Source organism: Salvelinus sp. IW2-2015, linkage group LG20 (assembly GCF_002910315.2).
Source record: "Salvelinus sp. IW2-2015 linkage group LG20, ASM291031v2, whole genome shotgun sequence".
Classification (NCBI taxonomy): domain Eukaryota; kingdom Metazoa; phylum Chordata; class Actinopteri; order Salmoniformes; family Salmonidae; genus Salvelinus; species Salvelinus sp. IW2-2015.
The window spans coordinates 10,503,242-10,526,015 of NC_036860.1; the positions used below are offsets into that span (position 1 = coordinate 10,503,242).

At 41.8% G+C, this 22,774-nt stretch overlaps 1 protein-coding gene across 1 annotated transcript; it reads right to left on the bottom strand.

The window, feature by feature from the left end:
• Positions 1-1,104: 1,104 nt before the first annotated feature.
• On the bottom strand, positions 1,105-7,831 carry LOC111980959 (26S proteasome non-ATPase regulatory subunit 3). The gene is made up of 12 exons (XM_024012046.2): positions 7,752-7,831; positions 7,483-7,647; positions 6,660-6,850; positions 6,337-6,474; positions 6,010-6,146; positions 5,650-5,840; positions 4,803-4,906; positions 4,061-4,175; positions 3,859-3,978; positions 3,615-3,718; positions 1,974-2,180; positions 1,105-1,357 (listed from the first exon to the last, which is right to left on the bottom strand). Exons 2-12 carry the CDS (start codon positions 7,640-7,642, stop codon positions 1,280-1,282), a joined length of 1,545 nt encoding a protein of 514 aa, XP_023867814.1. The 5' UTR covers positions 7,643-7,647; positions 7,752-7,831; the 3' UTR covers positions 1,105-1,279.
• Between the last annotated feature and the right edge of the window lie 14,943 nt (positions 7,832-22,774).

Here is a 22,774-nt window from a genome sequence, read left to right on the forward strand (position 1 = left end):
AATCATGCTGTGGGGATGTTTTTCAGAGGCAGGGACAGGGAGACTAGTCAGAATCGAGGGAAAGATGAACAGAGCAACACACAGAGATCCTTGATGAAAACCTGCTACAGAGCACTCAGGACCTCCGACTGGGGCAAAGGTTCAGGACAACAACCCTAAGCACACAAAACCTGAAAATAGCTGTGCAGTGACACTCACCATCCAACCTGACAGAGCTGGAGAGGTTGTGCAGAGAATGGGAGAAACTCCCCAAATACAGTTGTGTCAAGCTTGTTGCGTAATACTCAAGAAGACTCAAGGCTGTAATTAGTGCCAAAGGTGCTTCACAAAGTACTGAGTAAAGGGTCTGAATACTTAAGTAAAATGTGATATTTCCATTTATTTATAATTTTTCAACCTTTTCTAAAAACCTGCTTTTGCTTTGTTATGGGGTATTGTGTGTAGATTGAGGAAAAAACTTTATTCCATTTTAGAATAAGGCTGTAACGTAACAAATTGTGGAAAAAGGTGAGGGGTCTGAATACTTTCCGAATGCACTGTATTATACCAGTCATTTCTTTTAAAATCCATGAAGCGAATGGAACAAGTGCACACTTCCTGAAAAAAATTTAGATAATTGGGATGCACCCTGAGGTAGGAGGAAGAGGGAGCTAAATGAAGAAATCAGGGGAAGGAACAGGAGCTGTGAACAATGAGGCAGAGAAATCTAACTAGTTGAGCTCAATGGCACGCAGTTCTCAAGAGGGCCAACAAATTAATTGATTTCCCTCAAGGTATTTTGAAATATGAGTTTCCATTTCTGCATTTTAGAAAGGGCAGCTGTCAAGATATTGAATTGCATTGCGCAGCAAGAATAACAAATCAAGGACCCAACATCATTCCTGACAGAAAAGCTTACAAATACAAGCTGCTCTGTGCCAAACAGCTCTTAGTTTTCCAGACATACACTGTACAAATTAGTGTTCACCAAATTAGAATTTAAAATGACAAAGACTGTTTATTTGTGTGCTGGCCTCAAACTCAGTACAGATACACCAAATGCTTCCACCAGCAAGTTAACAGTCACACGCAAAGTCTAAAAGCAGGGACAACGAGGACCAGTGGTAGGGTTGAATAGAGGTGTTCTTATTGTATGTTAGAATGCTAACACAGATATATAACGTTATAATGGCCTTTTGCCTGCAGAGAAATAAACAAAAACAACTATTACAATAGGGAGGATGGAGGGGGAGAGAAAGGGAAAAAACAAGGCATCCTTGCACTTGCACCCCTCAGAGGATCATGGGAAACTGTCGTCGTCATCTTCGGCCATCTCCTTGGCGAACTCCAGGTCCTGCTGCTCCCGCTCTCTGCGCTCCTGAAATGGAAACACACAAAAGAACATGTCAACACATTAAAGCTGCAATAGGTAACTTTTTGCGAGACCTGACCAAATTCACACAGAAATGTGTGTTATAGATCTGTCACTCTCATTGAAAGCAAGTTTAAGCGGTAGATCAGTTCTATGTGTGCTATGCATCTGTACACCAGCTTCAAATAGCTGAAAATATAAGATTTTTGGTTATTTCATTATTATTATTATTATTATTATTATTGGTTATTTGGTTATTTGGTTATTTCAGTGGTTTAGATGGTACAATGATTCTCACAAACTGAAATTAGGCAGACTAAGACTTAGCAACCAGAAAATGGCGGAGTAATTTCTGCATAGTGCATCTTTAAAACGATTAAGTTTGCAAATAGCAATCATTTTAAAATGATAGTACACATCTAGGTCTGAAATTCTAGCCCCAAATATAACATGACAAAAAGTAGTTGACTACACTACCCCCTTGTGGTCACAAAAGTAAAATATAGTATACTGGTAGTTCAGTAGAACAGATAAAGAACAATTTCCTACCATCTCCAACAGAACTCTCACGAGGGTCAATTTCAGGGGCTAATACAAGGAGTAGTACAAGGTTGGTACACACCTCTGCTGATTCTAGGTCCTTGTTGTAAGCCTTGGGTGGAAACCTCATGGCCTTGACAGACATATTGTGTATGTCCAGGCAGAAGGAGATCCTCTGGTGAAAGGCCAGCTGGGGCTCCCTGGTACCGTAGATATCCATGGTCTCTTTAGACTGAACATAGCCTTTCTCATGGTTGATGCTGGCTTCGATCACTCCATCACGGATAGCCTGGAAAAGAGGGATGAGGTCGGGAGAGAGAAAAATCAGTAAGAGACTGAGGTAGTTTTCCATTGCCAACTGTGGCTTAGGACAGTTGAGGACTGCATGCCATATTTACCACACAGAAGCGATGTGCTTTTCTATTAATGCTCTTTAGGAAATACCATGATCTTAAGGTAAATGTACAATATATACACTGAACAAAAATATAAACGCAAAAAAGTGTTGTAAAGTGTTGATTCCATGTTTCATTAACTGAAATAAAAGACCCCAGACATTTTTATATGCACAAAAAGCTTATTTCTCTCAAATGTGATGGGTGACAGGCTTGGCATATCAAGAAGCTGATTATTAAACAGCATGATCATTACACAAGCGCACAAAGCCATGTCTCAAGTTAAGGGAGCGCGCAATTGGCATGCTGACTACAGGAATTTCCAGCAGAGCTGTAATGTTAATTTCTCTACCATAAGCCGCCTCCATCATTTTAGAGAATTTGTCAGTCCAACTGGCCTCACAACCGCAGACCACATGTACCCACGCCAGCCCAGGACCTCCACACTTGGCTTTTTCGCCTACGGGATTGTCTGAGACCAGCCACCCGAAGAAACTGTGGGTATGCACAGCAAAATAATTTCTGCACAAACTGTCAAAAACAGCCTCAGGGAAGATCATTTGCGTTCTCGTCATCCTCACCAGGGTCTTGACCTGACTGCAGTTCAGTGTCCTAATAGACTTCGGTGGATAATTGCTCACCTTCGATGGCCACTGGCACGCTGGGGAAGTGTGCTCTTCACAGATGAATCCCGGTTTCAACTGTACCGAGTAGATGGCAGAAAGTGTGTATGGAGTCGTGTGGGCGAGCGGTTTGCTGATGTCAATGTTGTGAACAGAATGCCCCATAGTGGCGGTGGGATTATGGTATGGGCAGGCATAAGCTACGGACAACGCACACAATTGCATTTTATCGATGGCAATTTGAATGCCCAGAGATACCGTGACGAGATCCTGYGGCACATTGTTGTGCCATTCATGCGCCGCAATCACCTCATTTTTTATCATGAAAATGATGTCGCAAGAATCTGTACACAATTCCTGAAAGCTGAAAATGTCCCAGTTCTTCCATAGCCTGCATACTCACCAGAAACGTCACCCATTGAGCATGTTTGGGATGCTGTGGATCGACATGTATGAGAGCGTGTTCCAATTCCCATCAAGATCCAGCAACTTCACACAGCCATTGAAGAGGAGTGGGACAACATTCCACAAGCCACAATCAGCCTGATCAACTGTATGCGAAGGAGATGTGTCGCGCTGCATGAGGCAAATGGTCACATCAGATACTGACTGGTTTTCTGATCCACGCCCCTAGACCGCGTTGACCCCAATCTGGGTTCGAATAATGGTCCACCAATTGAGTATGGCTGTAATATGTCATGTTACCTTGGCCACTATGAACTCAGCATCCTCTGGACTGTCCAGCTGCAGCTTCTGAGCGATGTCTGCCAGAGATATACGAGAGTATGACAGGCTGATCATACGCACACCTACAGGGAGAGATGGTTTTAAATATCAACAAGTCATTCAGGTATTAAAAATGAAGAGCCATGACCAAAAACTTAAAAAGAAGAGGAAGCCATCTGAGAATGTGGAAGAATAGCCCGAAGTGAAAGGCCTGGTCACTGACCTGTCTTGATGACATTGTGTCGCAGGCGGATGATCAAGGTGTAGGTGCCGTCTGCCTGGAACTTCTCTCCAAACTGATCCAGGGCCTGGTTGAACTTGGCCAGGTTACCCGTCCTGACAGCTGTGTGGGAACAGAGACCAGGGTTGAAATCTTACTCACACTTAAAATGCATTCTCATGACCCAGCTTTCCCGCAAACGTACCCTGCGTGAGCAGGAAATAGGGCGCTAGGGATCTCTTCAGTGGAGCCTGGCGGAACTGCAGCCTGTCTGGGATCTCCCCAAGCAACAGCTCCACCACAATCAGCAACTTGTGGACCTGATAGGGATAGAGATGTGAACAAACTTTTTTTGTGGGCTATTTTATTTGTTAAGCACTTTGATATGTATCTGCTGAATTATTATTGAAATATTGAAATAGCATTAGCGACTGAGAAAAACAAATTGATACAATTTACAGCCAATAATGCAGGCCTTAGGGGTGGGGGGGGGTGAGCATGGGGGTCTTGGCAGATGAGATATTGTCATTGCGTGCGTCTAAGTTGTTGTTCGCGTGTGTACGTTTGTGTATGAAGTGGAGAAAGAAAATTAGGAAAAATGTAAAACTAAATATTATATATTTAAAAAAAGAAATGCATCATCCCCTGTAAGAAATGTGCTATATAAATACAGTTTGAGCAACAACTGTAAAACCATAACAAAAGTGTATTTCATTTATTTTTATTTTAAATAAGGTAGCCTTGTGGTTAAGAGAGTTGGGCCAGTAACCAAAAGGTCGCCGTTTCAAATCCGTGTGACGACTTGGTGAAAAATCTGTCGGCTGTGCCCTTGAGCAAGGTTCTTAATCCAAATTTCTTCGATAAGTCACTCTAGATAAGAGTGTCTGCTAAAAGACTAAAATGTAATAATTGCACTTAGGGAAAAACTGCATGCTGTGTGTACTGACTGTTTGTTTGAAGCCCACAGCTGTGTGTTGGGGGGCCTTCCTCAAGGCGTTGGTCAGGGTCCTCCTGGCCTCTGTGTACTCCAGCTGGATAGCCTTGATACGACCTGGAGGGTCGAGGGAGCAGTGGTGGAAAAAGTACCCGATTGTCATACTTTAGTAAAAGTAAAGATACCTTAATCGAAAATTACTCAAGTAAAAGTCACCCAGTAAAAACCTACTTGAGTAGAAGTCTAAAAGTTTTAAATATACTTAATTACTTATCAAAAGTAAATGTAATTGCTAAAACCGACACAAGTATCAAAAGTAAAAGTATGAATAACTTGTTTTACATTTGTTTACAGCTAGCCAGGGGCACACTCCAACACTGAAACATAATAGGGATGGTCTCTATAAGTGTGAATTTGACAATTTCTGTCCTGCTAAGCATTAAAAATGTAACGAGTACTTTTGGGTGTCAGGGAAAATGTATGGAGTAAAGAGTACATTATTTTCTTCAGGAATGAAGTAAAAGTATAAGTTGTCAAAAAATATAAATAGTAAGTTAAAGTACAGATACCCCAAAAAAACGACTTAAGTATTTTTACTTAAGTACTTTACGCCACTGGGAGGGAGAGAATGATCAGAGTGGAAGAGCAGCAAACTAAGGCCACAACTACAAATTAATTCATATTCTGAGGAAGTTTCTTAGTCACTTCAAAATCTGTAGAGGCGTAGTGGCCTGATAATTCAATTGAATGTGATTAAACTAAACTTCTGATGTCGTCAACTAATAAAATGTTTACAGTTTAATCACAGGTGATGCTTTATTTAAACAGAAATTGGTATGCTTAGGGCTCCTCCCCCTCACCTGTATAGTAGAGGTAGCGGGCCCACTCGTTGTTGTTGGCCAGCTCGGGGAAGACTGACTTGGACACCAGCTTCTCAGCCTGGTCGTACAGGTTGTACTGCAGGTAGTTCCTCAGCAGCAGGTTGAGCAGCGTGGCCTGGCCGTCGGCGTCGTGCCGCAAGGTGGCTGTCCTCAGGCGCGTGTGCAGGAAACTTTGCGAGAGAAGGGTTTTAATTTGTTTAAAAATCGATCAAAGGCATTACATATTGACTTGCATAGGTTCCAAACTGGCCTACTGCCTTTTGAAACAAATTCCATCTTTCCCCATCTGTTTAAGTCAGAAAAAACAAAAACAGTCAGTGAAAGTGTTGGTGGGCTTACCTACGCACGGTGTCCAGCTGGTTGAGGAACTCGTAGACGCGGGAGTGGTAGTAGTAACACTTAGCAGCCACCAGGTCCAGAGCCCGCCGGTTCTGAGGGCCGATCTTCTGCAAGAGCTCGTCTGACACCTTCTGGGCCTACAGAGAGAAAAGTGAGGAGCTAACAACCAAGACAGGCAGTCGGGCATTAAACCAGTCATAACTTATTTCTAAGGACTATGGTATGATGGTGAGCAATGTAAAACCAAAGAGAATTCAGAGCTCAATCCAATATAAATATGTACTGTGCATGCATGAGAGAGAGAGCGTGTGAGCTCAGTCAGCCCACCTCTGTGTAGCGTTTGTTGTTCGTGAGGTAAACCACCAGGAGCAGCTGCAGGTAGGCCTCCGCCTCAGGGATCAGGGGGGTGGCAGCTGCCTTCCCTGTACGGGGCCTGAATTGGACATCTCCCTCGGTGTCCATGGGCTGGATGGATGCAATTGATGGAGGGGAGAGGGTGTGGGTAGAGGGAAAAGGAAAGACAGAACCGGACAGAAAGCGACCAAAGGAGACAGAGCGAAAAGGCCATGAGTAATAGTTCATAGCCAAGGTTTCTCAGCAATAGTAATACCACAGTCTTTTCTATCTGATACTATCTGTGCTCATCGTACCTCCTCCAGGAAGCTGAGTAGGAACTCCTTGCCGGCGGCATTGGAGGTGTAGAAGCCAGACACAGCCTTGTGCAGCACGTTGGGGTTGAGGCGGCGGCTGGTGGAGGGCAGGGCACGCAAGGCCCTCAGCACAAAGCGAGGCTCCTTGCCCGACACAGCCTTCTCTATCTGCTTTACATGCTCCTTGATGTCTGCAACCGGAGAGGGGGAGTAAGGTTATAAGGAAAGACTTATGGAAGAGTGATACAGAAAAATCTGACATTTAATTTCAGTTCTTTCACTTATCTCAAAACTGAAAATAATTTAAAATACAATGTAGTTACTGACATGGCAAGCTAGGTAGCTACAGTTGGAGATACAAAAAAGTACTGCTTTGACAGTAGTGTTTTCCAACTGACACACATTGAAGTAAACATTGCTAGCAAACTGATTAATTAACTAGCTGGCTAGCTATGACTAGGGGGTTTTGTTTTTGTTAGATACCCAGCTAGCTAGCTAACGTTAGCTACCTAGCTAGTTACTACTACAGCGAGTGAATAAAAGTCAGACCATATAGTAAACAGGCTAAGTAGGTCAGCTATCTATATTCTCTCAGTATAGCTACATTTGAACAAAATATTGCCAATTAAACCGGGCAAATAAGCTAACGTTAGCTAGTTACATTGACTAACAACTGCTTGCTAACGCTAACTAGCTAACTAAGATTAAGTACAGTAGGTAGCATAAACACGAAGCAGTTGCAATATTCAGTATCTGACATTGAGTTTGAATGTATCCTTTTCAGTATTTGTGTTAAAGCTCAGCTAACCATCTAGCTAGCTACCTTCAAGTGTGAGGGTATCAAGTTCCTTGGGTTTCTTTTCTGCAGTAGCCGAGTCTTCCTCCGGCATCTCCACATCCTGCGGCTCGGGGCCCGCATCCTTCTGTTTATCAGCTTTGGAGTCCTTGGATTTCTCGCGTCTCTTGGCTGTTGTCTCTTTCATACTGTCTGAAATGAAACGTGCAAGTAAAAGTAACAACGTAACTATCAATAAGACATGTCAAAATAAACGACGTAGAATTCACATTTATTTGACTCCATTCAACACTCACATTCGTCTCGTCGGCAGAATGACTGGCAACTATTGTGACGCGCAAAGGATTATGGGGACATACCATACTAGTTGATCCTGACAATATCGAGCAGTCAAAAGTAATAGATAGCTGATGAAAGTGATAATTTTCACTGTAACGCTACTTTTAGTACGAATTGTTGTTTTGAAGTAGATATAGAACAGGGAGATCTGTTAACAAAAATAATTTTATTAATCCAATTTAGAGAGAAATCGCATATTTTTAGGGCTCCACTAATCTTCCTTAAATAATCCAAACAATTTATGGCGAGCTGTGATGAAATCAATGATGTCTTGTAAACCTACAGTGCTTTTGCAGAGTTGTAGCCTATGTGGTCATTTATATGAAGTACATTTCTCACATTGACACATATACACTGAACAAAAACGCAACATGCAACAATTTAAAAGTTTTACTGAGTTACAGTTCATAGAAGGAAATCAGTCAATTAAAATACATTCATTAGGCTCTAATCTATGGATTTCACAATTGGGCAAGGGCACAGCCATGGGTGGGCCTGTGAGGGCATAGGCCCACCCACTTGGGAGCCAGGTCCATCCACTGGGGAGCCAGGCCCGGCCAATCAGAATGATAATTTTTCTCCCCACAAAAGGGCTTTATTACAGACAGAAATTCTCCTCAGCTCATGAAAAATGGGACCAACACTTTACATGTTGCATTTATATTTTTGATCAGTATACATCATTAGTGGGATAATTTACTTTGTGAGCCAATCCACTCACAACGGTTATGACCATTATAAAAGCGTCGGCGCACACATACAGTAATTACACTGATTGCTATTTCTACATTATTTCTTTGATCATCTGAACAGTATGATGTTCAGATGATGTTCACATGCCACACAGATCTACTGTAAAGACACCAAACCAAAGGCAAGAGATGTGCCATAAAGTCATATAATCACAACTCCCTTCACAGCCTTGAAAGAGAAAACAGAGAGGATAGATCAGGGATCGTTTGCACAAGGGGGTAAACAAGAATGTGCCGTTACCATGGAAATGGAGAAAGTGCTAGCATGCCAGCAGAGTAATGAGAGACACATCAAAGTCTGGGAGGATGGTGGGGGAGGTAGTGGAGGAGCGATGCAGCGATCCCGTCCCATGCTGTGCCATCTCCTGCCACCGTGTGGCTCTCTCTCCAAAAGGAAGGGGACATGCGATCTCACACAGACAGAGGTCCACAAACCAAAGCCTGTTCCACCCACACAAGCCCAGAGTGGCATAGGAGCCAATATGAATGTGGTGGGTGTTGTATGTGAAGAAAGGGTGTGTACCTAAACAGACTGCAAAGGGGAGACCCACTACCTGTTCAATAATATGAGCATATGTCACTTATGTACTCTGCATCCTTGAATTGTTGGCATTGTTTTCTCTCGCATGTCCTTAGGACGGTCTTTCATAATTTGACCATTTGATAATAATTGTGAAACCTTGCAACTTATAACCATATATGTGCATTTTGAAAATTCGGATAATATTAAATATTTGTATCGGGAATGTGTATACAACATCAAGTGTCATTATTGAAAGATAATGTCATCACACTTCTCAGTTTCAGTTATACTTGCTAGTTAGATTTTTTTTTTGTCTGTACAATTAATGAGCCTTCTTCTCCAACTCATAACTCTGTATATACAAAAWAAATAGTCAACGCAACATGTACGGTTTCATGAGCTGAAATAAAAGATACCAGAAATGTTCCATGTGTACAAAGAGCTTACTTCTCTAAAATGTTGTTTACATCCCTGTTAGAGATCATTTATAATTTACAAAATAATCAATCCACCTGACAGGTGTGGCATATCAAGAAACTGATTAAACAGCATGATCATTACACAGGTGCACCTTGTGCCGGTGACAATAAACAGCCACTCTAAAATGTGCCGTTTTGTCACATAACACAATGCCACCGATGTCTCAAGTTTTGAGGGAGCATGCAATTTGCATGCTGACTGCAGGAATTTCCAACAGAGCTGTTGCCAGATCATTTTATGTTAATTTCTTTACCATAAGCCAGAGGCCAACAACGTTTTAGAGAATTTGGCAGTACATCCAACCGGCCTCACAACTGCAGACCACGTGTAACCACACCAGCCCAGGACCTTCACATCCGGCTTCTTCACCTGCGGGATCGTTTGAGACCAGCCACTCGGACAGCTGATGAATCTCAGGAGATGGCCTCAAYTCCCTACAGGACAGGATCCCATCTTACTTCAAAGATGGTGTCTGGGAGAGGTTGAAGAGAACTCTAAGAATAAAACCTTGATGAAAGCCTCGCTTTGTGCTGAGGMCCTTGRGTGCCCTGCCCTCCACCAGCCGCCGCCTCAACCCCAACTTGCTGCACAAGGCTGTGTCTGGCTTCTACACCTCCAATGCCGCCGGCAAGGAGTTCCTACTCAGCTTKCTGGAGGAGGTACGATGAGCACAGATAGTATCAGATAGAAAAGACTGTGGTACTACTATTACTATTGCTGAGAAACCTTGGCTATGAACTATTACTCATGGCCTTTTTCGCTCTGTCTCCTTTGGTCGCTTTCTGTCCGGTTCTGTCTTTCCTTTTCCCTCTACCCACACCCTCTCCCCTCCATCAATTGCATCCATCCAGCCCAAGGCTCCGGTCTCTTATCGTTGTGTGGTTAGCTTCATAATGAAAAATTATATGATAGGTGAAATGAAAAACGCAATCTTTATCTCCTGACATATTGCACAAGTTGACTGCAGGTATTTACTTAAAAAGTAGCCACAAATATTCAAATGTCAAATTTATTTTTCAAATAATTAGTTTAAACAGTAAAAAAAAACATCCGTGGCTATTTCCGAACACCCTATACATGGTATACATGGTATATACAGTATAGCGCCCAAGCCTAGAGTTAGTGGTCTCAGCAGCCACGACTGAACTGTTTCACTAGCTGATGGTTGGCGTCAGCCCGTTTCACTCCCTTCCTCTTCACAGCAGTACTTAGAAGCAACTGCAGCCTCTGTAGATATTCTGATGCCCTGTCACCTTGATTTTCTTCATGAACCTGGCGAATATCTCATCACCATCCTCTACTAGTCCAGAAACTGAATCGAGTAGCTTCATGTAGGCTCTTGGGGATGCAGAGGAGCCAAGTAGCCTCATCACATCTGAAGCTGGAGGAAGCAGACTCTCCAGGATCCACCGCCCCTGTGGGTATGTAGTGGGGCAATCTTGAAACATCAGTTCAACATGCAGACACCATGTCTCAAAGTCAGCTTCACCTCGGGGCTTTGGTACTTTCCCTGAGAAGGAACGTAGCCGCTATGTTGTAGCGGTGTCACTCCTAATAATATGTTCTACCACAATGCATTGGACCTCAGGTGTGTTAATCACGTCATCGCCCTTTACCTCAGTCCTGGTTTGGGTTGTTCGCCTCCTAACTGTGGACTTCCTCATGTCTGAATGAGGGGGTAGGCGAAGTGGGGGGGTCTTTGTGAGATCATACCTTGTCTCAGCAGATCTTCTCAGTAGGGGTGTGTCGCTATCGTCAGAGTGGATACGGTCATTCCCAGAACTACTAATGTCATCTGAGTAATAAGGAGCAACTAGGGTCTGGTCAGTGGCTCGATACTCATAATGCTGCTAGTAGTTAGTTAACCTACTTCTAGAGAAATATAACCTTTGGCAATATTTTTCATGAAAAGTAAAAACAGATTATTAATGTCTGGTCAAATAATACAGTTTGCTGCTCAAAGTGTGTAACACACTATATGTAAAAAAAAGTATGTGGACACCCCTTCAAATTAGTAGATTTGTTTTTTTCAGCCACACCTGTTGCTGACAGGTGTATAAAATCAAGCCCACAGCCATGCAATCTCCATAGACAAACACTGGCACTAGAATGGCCTTACTGAAGAGCTCAGGGACTTTCAATGTGGAACCGTCATAGGATGCAACCTTTCCAACAAGTCAGTTCGTCAAATTTCTGCTCTGCTAGTGCTGTTATTGTGAAGTGGAAATGTCTAGGAGCAGCAACGGCTCAGCCGGAAAAGTGGGTTTGGCGGACGACAGGAGAACTCTACCTGTCCGAATATATAGTGCTAACTGTAAAGTTTGGTGGAGGAGGAATAAGGGTCTGGGGCTGTTTTTCATGGAACCCTGACTTCAACCCCATCGAACACCTTTTGGGATGAATTGGGACACCGACGGCGAGCCAGGCCTCATAGCCCAACATCAGTGCCCGACCTCACTAATGCTCTTGTGGCTGAATGGAAGCAAGCCCCTGCAGCAATGTTCCAACATCTAGTGGAATTCCTTCCCACAAGAGTGGAGGCTGTTATAGCCGCAAAGGGGGGACCAACTCCATATTAATGCCCATGATTTTGGAATGAGATGTTTGACGAGCAGGTGTCCACGTACTTTTGGTCATGTAGTGTATGTGCGTGTATCCTGTGTGTATAGAACAGCAATGTCACCACAATGTGTAAAGAACATAAAATGTACAACTGGGCTGCAATACCCTTAATGAAGAATAAGTTAGCTCAAGGAGGATTAATGACAGCTTCTACCCCTAAACCATAAGACTCCTGAACAGCTAATCAAAGGACTACCCAGACCCCTCTTTTATGCTGCTGCTACACTCTGTTTATAATCTATGCAGTCACTTTAACTCTACCTACATGTACATATTACCTCAATTACCTCGACTAACCGGTGCCCCCACACATACTGCTGCTGTTTAATTATTTGTTACTTGTATTTTCAAATGTTTACTTATCTATTTTTTACTTAACCCTTATATTTTTTTATTAACTTAAAGCATTGTTGGTTAAAGGACTTGTAAGTAAGCATTTCACTAAGGTCGACACCTGTTGTTTTCGGCGCATGTGACAAGTACAATTTGATTTGAGACTTGAAGCAAAAAAAACMTTATTTTGATAAATATATTCATACTATTGCATCCTTCCACAAGATATAGTCCCGACACAGAACTAGTGTTGCTTCCCAAACCGGCTGGTCGTTTGTTCTATAGACGCAATCCAGTCATTCTTTTTGTTCTGTATCTAAGGACACGACCCTGTCATTCGTTCTAAATGTTCCATTGCCATACTGGCTGGCAACATTCTTATCCATTGCTTGCTAGCTAGCCAACTACGGCTAACTTACAGTCACGTCAAAAAGTCCAGCCAGAATAACAACAGTAGCTTCTTTTGCATTTGTTTAAGCTGTTTTCTAGTGACATTTATTTGGATACATCCATAACAATGAGCTAATGAGGCGCAACTTCAGCTAAAACAATCACTTCAAATTGAAGCTGATTTGTATAAACCTTGTGTTACAAGAATTTTGTTCTCAGTTGTTCATAATACCCAATTGAATTAATTACTCAGCCTGAAACCCAGAATTTGTAAGAAACTTGTTGAAATGAATCAGGCGGAGGCCCAGCTACAATTGTCAGGAATGTTTATTTAGAGAGCTCTGCTTATCATTTCCGGTACATTGGTCTATATACCTCACATTTCGTCATAAACGTCCCTCCTCCTCTCAGATATAATGGCAACATAGTTCACAAGTCTTCTTCTCATACATTGTCTGCCACCTGTTATACAATCTACAACAAGCCCAAGGTCTCTCCCCTCCCTGGGTGGGGAGACTTCCATCCCTGTTATCAGTTTCACAGTGGTCACAAGTTGTCTGCCACAGTTCCTTGCCTACCAACAGTCCCTCTTTCTTATGGACAAACATTCTTCATCAGACAGGATATAATTCTGTTAGTTATAATTCTACGTTAAATGTAGTCATTATTCATTATTCAGTCATTATTCATAAAATTCCCATAACAATCCACACTTTGACTAAATATTATACACACGAGCACACATCTATTTTATTAGATAACAATCCACACTTTGACTAAATATTAAAAATCCCACCTCTATTTTTATTAGAAATACCTATTGTTATCCAAAATCAACCACACAAAACCAATATATGTATTTACAATGACTGTTCTAGGCCTACATCAGAATCATAACTCTTCTTATCAGGATTTTTGTTATAATCTTCATCAAAAAACAGTCTAAACATAAAAACAAGAAGGGACCTAAACATTAAAAAATGGTTTCATCCAACATAGGCTCTTCGTATGTGAAGGAGCCGGGTCCATCTACTAGGTCTGGGGACATGTATTCATCATTCCACTGGTCAGAGCTCGGAATCGGTCCATATCTCACGATCTGTAGTGTCATCGATTTCTCCAGAGTCCTGGAAATGAGACCTTTCACACCCAGAATCAAACAGCATTCACACGGAACCAAAACACTCATACAGGTGAAAGTGGSCCACAACACAGTGATTATGACAATTTTCCATTTCCCAAACATACTGTCAAACCAATATGTAAGAGAATTATCCACCCCATAGTTCTCTACCAGAGCCTTGGTTACTGATCCGCCTGGAGCTGTGTTATTTAAAAAAATAAACATACAGCCATGAACCCCAATCATTCTACATACCCGCCCTTTTCTGACAATTTACATATCGAGAGTCAGTTTATTTTACCATGCCATGATGGAGGTGTCGGATAATTGGTCAGAGAACCCCTTTACTGCATCCCCAGTCTCATTCATGAATCTCTGTTGCTTATAATAGATGTCATTAATCCAATCCACATTTTTATTTATTGTCAACCACCAATATAATGTAGTGGTTAAGTCTTCACCTATTTGATCCATAGCGTTGTATTAATCTGTAACTTCCCTGAGGATGCCAATAGCATCCATCTAAACTCCCATCCTAGTCAAAACTCCTCCTGTGCCTACTTAGCCTCCTATAACTGGCCTCTGATGACTAACTCGAACTGGTTGGACCAATAACCCCGGGGCGTAATTTCCTGACCACCCTTTTTGGTAGTTTCTATCGTATGCGTCCTTTGCTGGTACGAGCCCACCCTACATCAGTTATAGGTGCTGTGAGGTTAAGAATTGTCTCCTGTCCTTCCAAACCTAAGTTTGTCACATTAACGATTACCTTTCAGCCATTCAAATAATCTAAGTTCTCGGTGCCATTCTTGTATCTTTAACACTGGCACTCATCAGAAGTTAAAGRGCTTCAGTACTTCAWTCTGGCCAACCCAACTGTACAGTTATTTGCTTTCCTAGGGAATTGTTTAATGTTTACCTTAAATCCTACATCTCGATCTTCTTTGACTCCTTATTTTGTTAGTCACTCATCAGTGAATTATATAGTTTATCTTTTKKTTCTTATTAATGACAATGGRGTCATATAATTAGTACCGACAGGTGGTAGATTTGGATGTATCAGAAAGGTTTCAAAGACTAGGATGCAGCTCAGAGCCCCCACTCTTCCCAAAAACCGCCAACCCTCTCCTGCCCTTAGTCGGTCTGCTAGGTACCACCCCATACTCACACTTCTAGGAGCACACACAGTGATGAACGGTCGGGATAGGAAATCTTCGTTTAAGGAGGTAACCCCCGGACCCTGTTGGTTCTCGGTTCTTCTCCTAACTCTGTGTGTGATCAGCAGTGCTTATATGTGTACATGCCTTCTTGCAGTGGGTAACGTGGACCCACGTGACTCTCTCAGCTATTCTAATGGCAAAGGCGGTGGTTTAACAGAACCTGGTATGGGCCTTCCCAACGGGGCTGCTTCCCGTCTATTCTCCTCAGGGACTGGATCCACCCCCAGTCTCCTGGTTGGATTGAGTGAATCACCTTCTCCTGTCATTCACCTGTTGGACACAAAATCTTGGACATACGGGTTTTGGTTACCAGAAAGTCTTCTCATGGGTTCTGCTAGTATATCTTCAACTTCTATGTCTACTTGTTCTGGTCCCTAACTCTGGCATTTTATTTGTTCTACATGATTAGCTAAAATGTCATCCATTATTTAAAGACATATATCCTAGTAAACCACTCTAGGGATAATATCTTGACCTAATATTTTAGCTTATTTATTAAAAACATTTTATTTTTATTTTTTATTAGTAGTTCATTATCACATAGGCCACTAGGCCACGACATCTTTCCTATCCTGCCTAGGCCACTGGGCCATCAATAGGCCACTAGGCCCTCATCCCTCCGGGTTGATACCTGGCTCCGCCCATGTATCAATCTTGCTGCATCTAAACAATGACTTAGGTAAAATAGAGAGGTTCCCTTTGTGCCAAATTCCTCTTTTGTCAACATATAATTGTGTATTCTGCTGCCATAGTCCTACCATAGATCAAATCACTAAGTATCCCTGTATATAATGCAAAGTGTGGGACCCACGCCCTACAATAGTTTATCATTCCCAGAAAACTCACTGATTCTGGATCACCACAGATGCCATATATCCCTGTCAACTTTCTACTTATTTAAATAAAAATCTTCTAATGATTAAATAAAGCCAAAACGAATGCTAAACATAGCATWTGTTTTCTGTACTAATGAAATCTCTCCTTCGGGAGTCCACTGTATTTTATCTAACAATAACATGGACTAATCTTAAATCAGTCTCATCAATAATTTAATATATGTTGRATTATCTAAACAATGACTTAGGTAAGATTAGTAAATTATCCTTATGTCTGACCTTATCATGTAGGAGCGCCCCTTTCATTCTCTTTATGTCCAATTCTCCCTGGGGCGTTCGTTCATGTATATCCTGTATCAATTCTCTGTCAAGTGTCTTATCTACTTTAAGAGTTATCTGTGCTGCTTTGTATGGTCTTAGATATATATGTGCTTGTCTATGTAAACAGTAACCTTTCTCTCCTTTCTTATTTCACAGGCACTGGTCAATGCTACTATTTCGGCCTGCTGTGTCGAATAATTTCTGGGCAATGTTTCCGTGTTTAATACCTTAGTTACTGAAACCAACTARGTTTTCATACCCCTTTTGTCTCCACTCAGTACTGTTATCTACCCATTCTGCGTCACTCCTATCTTGCTCATTTCCTGGCCCCCCTTTTCCACCTTCTCTTCTCTGCTCTCAAACCTTCAAGGTCTCAGCAGTGCGGGGAGGGCTCCTCCGTCTGCCCTTTCTCCTATCTGTCTGTCGCACTTTCTCATAACAYTCTGTCAATTATATGGGTTGTTGCCAAATCTTGACTAAGTGTCTCACTGTCTGAACTCATAGATTTTTGGAAAAATGACCTGTCTATGGTGGCCATCTTCAAAGTAATTACATAGGTTGATTAAGGTTATCTCTGTGTTCTCAATAATTCGGAATCACCACAGATGTCATATATCCCTGTCCTGTTGGCCTGGATTATGTTCTAAATACTTAACATAAYTCTACCGTTAATCCAAGGCTATGCCTTTTCTTTCTTCTCATTMGTTCAAATTACAACTATGTCKAAGAACTATAAACTCATTCATAATTATCAATTACTCAATTTACCTTAAAATCAGTATCACAAATGAAGACAATGAAGCATTCCTTTTCCCAGAAAAAACACTTTGTCAGACTACCCGGACTCAGAYATCCAACCATTGACTACAAACAAAACCTAATAATCATTCCATTGTACTCCTTCCAATCATTAGTTTTAAATTTCCTCAATGGTCATATGTGAAACCCATTCAGTCCGTTTGCAGACAGTCWCCCAAAATTCTTAATAGGAATATCCTGCCATTAGATACCCACAACTGTGATTAACGTGCACTGTCCCTTTAAAATAAAATTAACTAACCTGSAATCCCCTTTACCGACCGGACATGGTTCCACATAATGGAAACAGATTATAATGTTTAGAATACGTTAACTTCTTGTTCAAATTCACTGGTGTTACCTAAACAATCAAACCAAAAATTTATTACCGGGAACTATCACAAAACTTTTACGATTAAACTATTCAGACCTCCCTCTCTTACAGCCAAATATAGCCCAGTGAGCCACACCAACCAATGATGCCCACCTAGCAATTTTGTTGCTAGATTTAGCATCTTTTCAGACTACCCTGACAAATTTAGCTACTTTTTGAAAATGTATTTGGAACTTTTAGCAACTTTTTGAAAAGTGACTCAAAGCTATAATGCACGCATTTTCCCTCTAAATGACACAAACAATTTTCTCTGTCCCACCCTCAGTCACAACCTCATTGTCTGGCTGCACAAGTGCATTGTGARTGACGTCAGCAGCAGGCGCTRAGCCCGTGCCCAGGCATCAGCAATTTCAGCGAATTGCAAATCATTGTTGGCTGACTGCAGCAGCAGTAGTACGGGTTCGACAAGCCAAACCCAAGGAATATAGTTGGTCACGAATGTTTGATCTTGAACAGAACTTACAACATCAATCAACATCTCTCAATCAAAATTGTACTGCCAGCAGTACAGAAAAGAGTGGGAGTCTGTATCCGAACCACTGTCAAATCATTTTGAGTAACGTTATTGTGTATTCTACGTAATAACACAGTTTTACGTTATTACGCAAACATACCCCCTACTCAAATTGAGCTCCGCTTTAAGTCTATTGCAAGAGCAACACCAAACCTTCCAACTTTCTCTACTCCAAAATGTAAAAGTACCACGTATTTTGCTAAATTTATAACGTATGTCAGTCAATCCATAAGAATGAAAACATTCGATGGGCACAGCTTTATCGTATCTCTCCGTTATTATTCATAATTCATCAGGTTTAGGTAACTGTCTCTTCTATGATTCAGCATTTTAAATACGACTCCAGTCTCAATACATTATTCCATCAGATCATTTAGGCAACATAACGTATTACATCGAAATCGCCTCGCTATTATTTTGAATGACTTAGTCTTTCAATTTAACCTAAACAAGCTATTAAAACGTTCAGTTTATATCTTAAACAAACACTAACAACCGTATCTTTCCGGGCAAAACCTATAAATAGTTAAATTACAATCATAATGAATTCTAGTCTATTGGTGCATAGGCTGAGCTACGAACCCGAGTCTCACGCGTTGTAGGCAAAAGTTTTACCGCTGAACCACCATCCCTATTGSAATGACYGAGCRTCCCCGTASACAACCCTATTATTATATTTGTCTGTAGTCGCAAACTCTGGTACAGAGACAATTTCCCAGAAAATATCCCTAATTTAAAGGTCCAAGCTTTTCCCCAGCAAGGATATTCCTTACTCTCTCTCTCTCGTTGTCTCTGTATTTACAGCCCACTGTAAAACTACCGCTGCCCCCTGTCCTGGGGTCCCGTCTCCTTTTACAGCCGCCCAATCCTTTCCTACTGACCTTTTTCTGTCTCATCTCCATATCTCTTATGTATCTACTTTTGTGATCTATATGTGTGCTTTTTTTTACCGTTATCCAATTGCTATAGTTTTGTCCTGCACAATCTATGTGTGTTTTTCTTTATGCTCACAATCTATGTGTATGTATTTCTATGATCTATTCTTACACTCTAGGTGTATGGATATCTAAGATCTATGTATGTGCTGTTTACCGTTACCTAATTACTTATAGTTGTTATCACAATCTATGTGTGTGGCTCTTTAATTCTGATTAAATTACTCCTATGTGTGTCTCACTATTGGTGTGTATGTTGCCATCTCTTAACCTGTGTGCTTTTCCTTTCTTGAAACTTTATCTATAGTGGTGTCGATCGGACATTAGGTCTCACCGTTTACAACCTATAAGCTATTTTCCAGGGGTGATAAATCCTTAGCCAGCAGCCTATTTTTTGGTTGTTGCTTGTTCTTTTTACGTCATTATCTCGTATCTCACTCCGCTATATTAGGTTTCCCTTCCTTTCTCCATTTTTGGACTTTATTTCAGTCTTGAATAGGTTAAGTTATCTTGTTCGCATAGAATCAACTTCCTTTCTCACCAAGCCTAGTTTATATCCACACCTGTTTTAATATATCTATCGCTACTTTTCATAGTCTCAGACTACTTCCCYTATACAGATAGACTATTTAGGTATTAGGACTTTATTTAGGTATGTCTTTTGAATGGGGTCTATGGCTAGTTTATGCCAGTTAACCATAAGTTATCCTATTTGTACAAAACGACCGTCCTATCTAACAACACTTATTTAATATCCCTACTTAACAAACCTTGCAGATCCCGTCACCGTCTCTGCCYACCTTAGGTATATACCGGCCTGTTATGGAACCCCAATGTCAYGGGACAGGTCTTTAATTTACGGGTCAATGACCCGCCCGTGCACGGTATTACGGCGTGGTACCTTCGGACGGCAGGGACAGATATTGAGTTCCGGCTTCGAAGGACCAATTGTTACAAGAATTTTGTTCTCAGTTGTTCATAATACCCAATTGAATTAATTACTCAGCCTGAAACTCAGAATTTGTAAGAAACTGGTTGAAATGAATCAGCCCAGCTACAATTTTCAGGAATGTTTATTTAGAGAGCTSTGCTTATCATTTCCGYTACATTGGTCTATATACCTCACATTTCGTCATAAARGTCKCTCCTCCTCTCAGATARAATGGCAACATAGTTCACAAGTCTTCTTCTCATACATTGTCTGCCACCTGTTATACAATCTACWACAAGCCCAAGGTCTCTCCCCTCCCTGGGTGGGGAGACTTCCATCCCTGTTATCAGTTTCACAGTGGTCACAAGTTGTCTGCCACAGTTCCTTGCCTACRAACAGTCCCTCTTTCTTATGGACWAACATTCTTCATCAGACAGGATATAATTCTGTTAGATATAATTCTACGTTTAGTCATTATTCATAAAATTCCCATAACACCTTGCTGTTTGTCTCTCCGACATTTGCAACATTGTTTCAATATAAACATTTGATCTCAAGTTGTCACATAGTAATAAACCAGTTGGGAGTTGGGATTAGACAGACAGGCAGCATTTCTCAGCCAGTCGAAATCATGAATGAGCATCATTTTTATGGATAGTGTATTGCTTATAAACTGGGTGGTTCGAGCCCTGAATGCTGATTGGCTGACAGCCATGGTATATCAGACTGTCTACCACGGGTATGACAGACATTCATTTTTACTGCTCTAATTATGTTGGTAAGGAGTTTATAATAGCAATAAGGCACCTCGGGGGTTTGTGGTATATGGTCAATATACCACGGCTAAGGGCTGTAGTGCTTAAGAACAGCCCTGAGCCGTGGTATATTTGCCACATACCACAGCCACTCGGGCCTTATTGCTTTAAAATACACTGTCTGGAATGCGGTTTTAACCAATCAGCATTCAGGATTAGACCCACCCATTGTATAATACAGCACAATCAAGTGCACATACAGTTATCATTCAAGTCGTCATTCTACACAGGCAGGACCACCTTGCAGTAGCCCATCCGGACACCTGATATACACCTGATCCAGAGCAGGCCAGAGAAGCAGGGAGTTGGTGGAGACAGAGCATGCTCCATTAGATTGGATGGATGTGTGACACCCTATCCGGAATGGCCTGTGTCTCATTACCTGATGGGGAAATGCTCTCCCCTCTACAAATGTAACACTTGGATCAACTGTAAACTCTATGAAGAGAACAATAGCAACGCATTAATACATTGCCAGTCCACACGTGCACATTTGACATGATTTTGGCAAGGATAACAAGTACGATACATGCAGCATTAATGGAACAAGGTTTTAATATTGTGGTAGGCACCCACTGCCAATTCTTAATACAATACCACTGATGTGGTGTTTTCTTGCAATGAGGTAGGTAGTGTTACAACCTGGCTCAAGATTGTAACAAACAATGGGAAACCACACACTGGGTAAAGGAATAACAAATTAATTTATTCCATAAATAAAGTAAGCACTCACAACAATAATCAGATGAGGCATGACGGTTATAAATGAGGTGTCAACTGCCAAAACCACAAACTAAACAACCAAAGAGATGCATGGAGAGAGGAATCTCTAGCTGAATGGGGAAAACAGTGGCTTTATGCCACAGCTGAGCTGTCGCAGGTGTGTCCCATCAGCACTGATTGACTCTCCCAGCTCCGCCCACCTCTCCTACTCCGCCCACCAATGTCCTGCAGGAAGTAAGCACAGCAAAACCCAGTAGACAGAGCGGGGAGAGGCCGTCACAGTAGGTTAGGTTAACCCATTGAATTGTTGCATATAGTGTGCAACTTTCTTTCTCTCTCTATATATATATATATGTTTTTATTTTTTGCTGCTTACTCATGGTTAGTCAGCCCCTTCACAAACATGTGTGTGTGTGTGTCAGTTCATGCTTTTCACTAGGAAATTGCAGTGAGTGACAGCCTTCATTCAATTCCCCTTCCCATACCTTTTACAAGAAAGGCAATCCATCCTTTACTATTACTAATCATGCCACTTTCACAAAAACCTAACGCTGCAAGTAGACAAACTATTATTTTGTAATCATTTGCGGAACCAAAATTAAATTACTACCAATTTGAGGATATTCAGCTGCTTCAGGCGAAATTAGAATTGAATTGCTAAGTGGCTGGCTAGCCCTACACTACACTGGCCCTTCTGATTAGTTTAGCTATTTTACCTGTATCTATCAAAGAGGATGGAATGCCACAGACTAGAACAGCAGCTACCACAGTGTGTGGGAAGTGTGGACCAAGCTCATTATTACACAGACCTGTCATTATACCATCACACACAAAACCTGAGAGCTGTAGCCTTGAGTCTGCAGCTCTACCATGCAGTAAATACAACATTCAGTCTAAATGCAAGGCTGAGAGAGAGAGGGAGAGAGAGAGAGAGAGGGAGAGAGGGAGAGAGAGATGAGGTCAGAGCGCTCATCCATTCAGTAATTGTAGGTGGACAGAATAGATTATGGGAGGCCTTAGCCAAGGCTGGGTGTTACCCTTGATTCCGTTTTCAAGACTTGCTCCTTCTTCGTTGGCTAGGGAACAATGTAAGTATAACATCAATCTAGGCTAAAGCATGGCATTAGTGATGTGGGGACAAAGTGGCCTCGCTTACCAGCTGGAGTGGGTTTTGTTCTGCAGGAGACTGTGGCAGGATATGATTTGGCTCCTGCGGTCGGCCAAGCTCCCAGTGGTGACACRGCCCCAGGCAAGGTTACCCATTTAGAGG

Bases quoted from the DNA above. Each gene is read 5' to 3' on its own strand.
- LOC111980959 (XM_024012046.2), bottom strand. From the start codon at position 7,642: ATGAAAGAGACAACAGCCAAGAGACGCGAGAAATCCAAGGACTCCAAA. The intron at 5,841-6,009 runs GTAAGCCCACCA...TCTCTCGCAAAG, and splicing joins CAGCTGGACACCGTGCGTAG to TTTCCTGCACACGCGCCTGA. The intron at 1,358-1,973 runs GTGTGTACCAAC...TTTCCATTTCAG, and splicing joins AGGACCTAGAATCAGCAGAG to GAGCGCAGAGAGCGGGAGCA.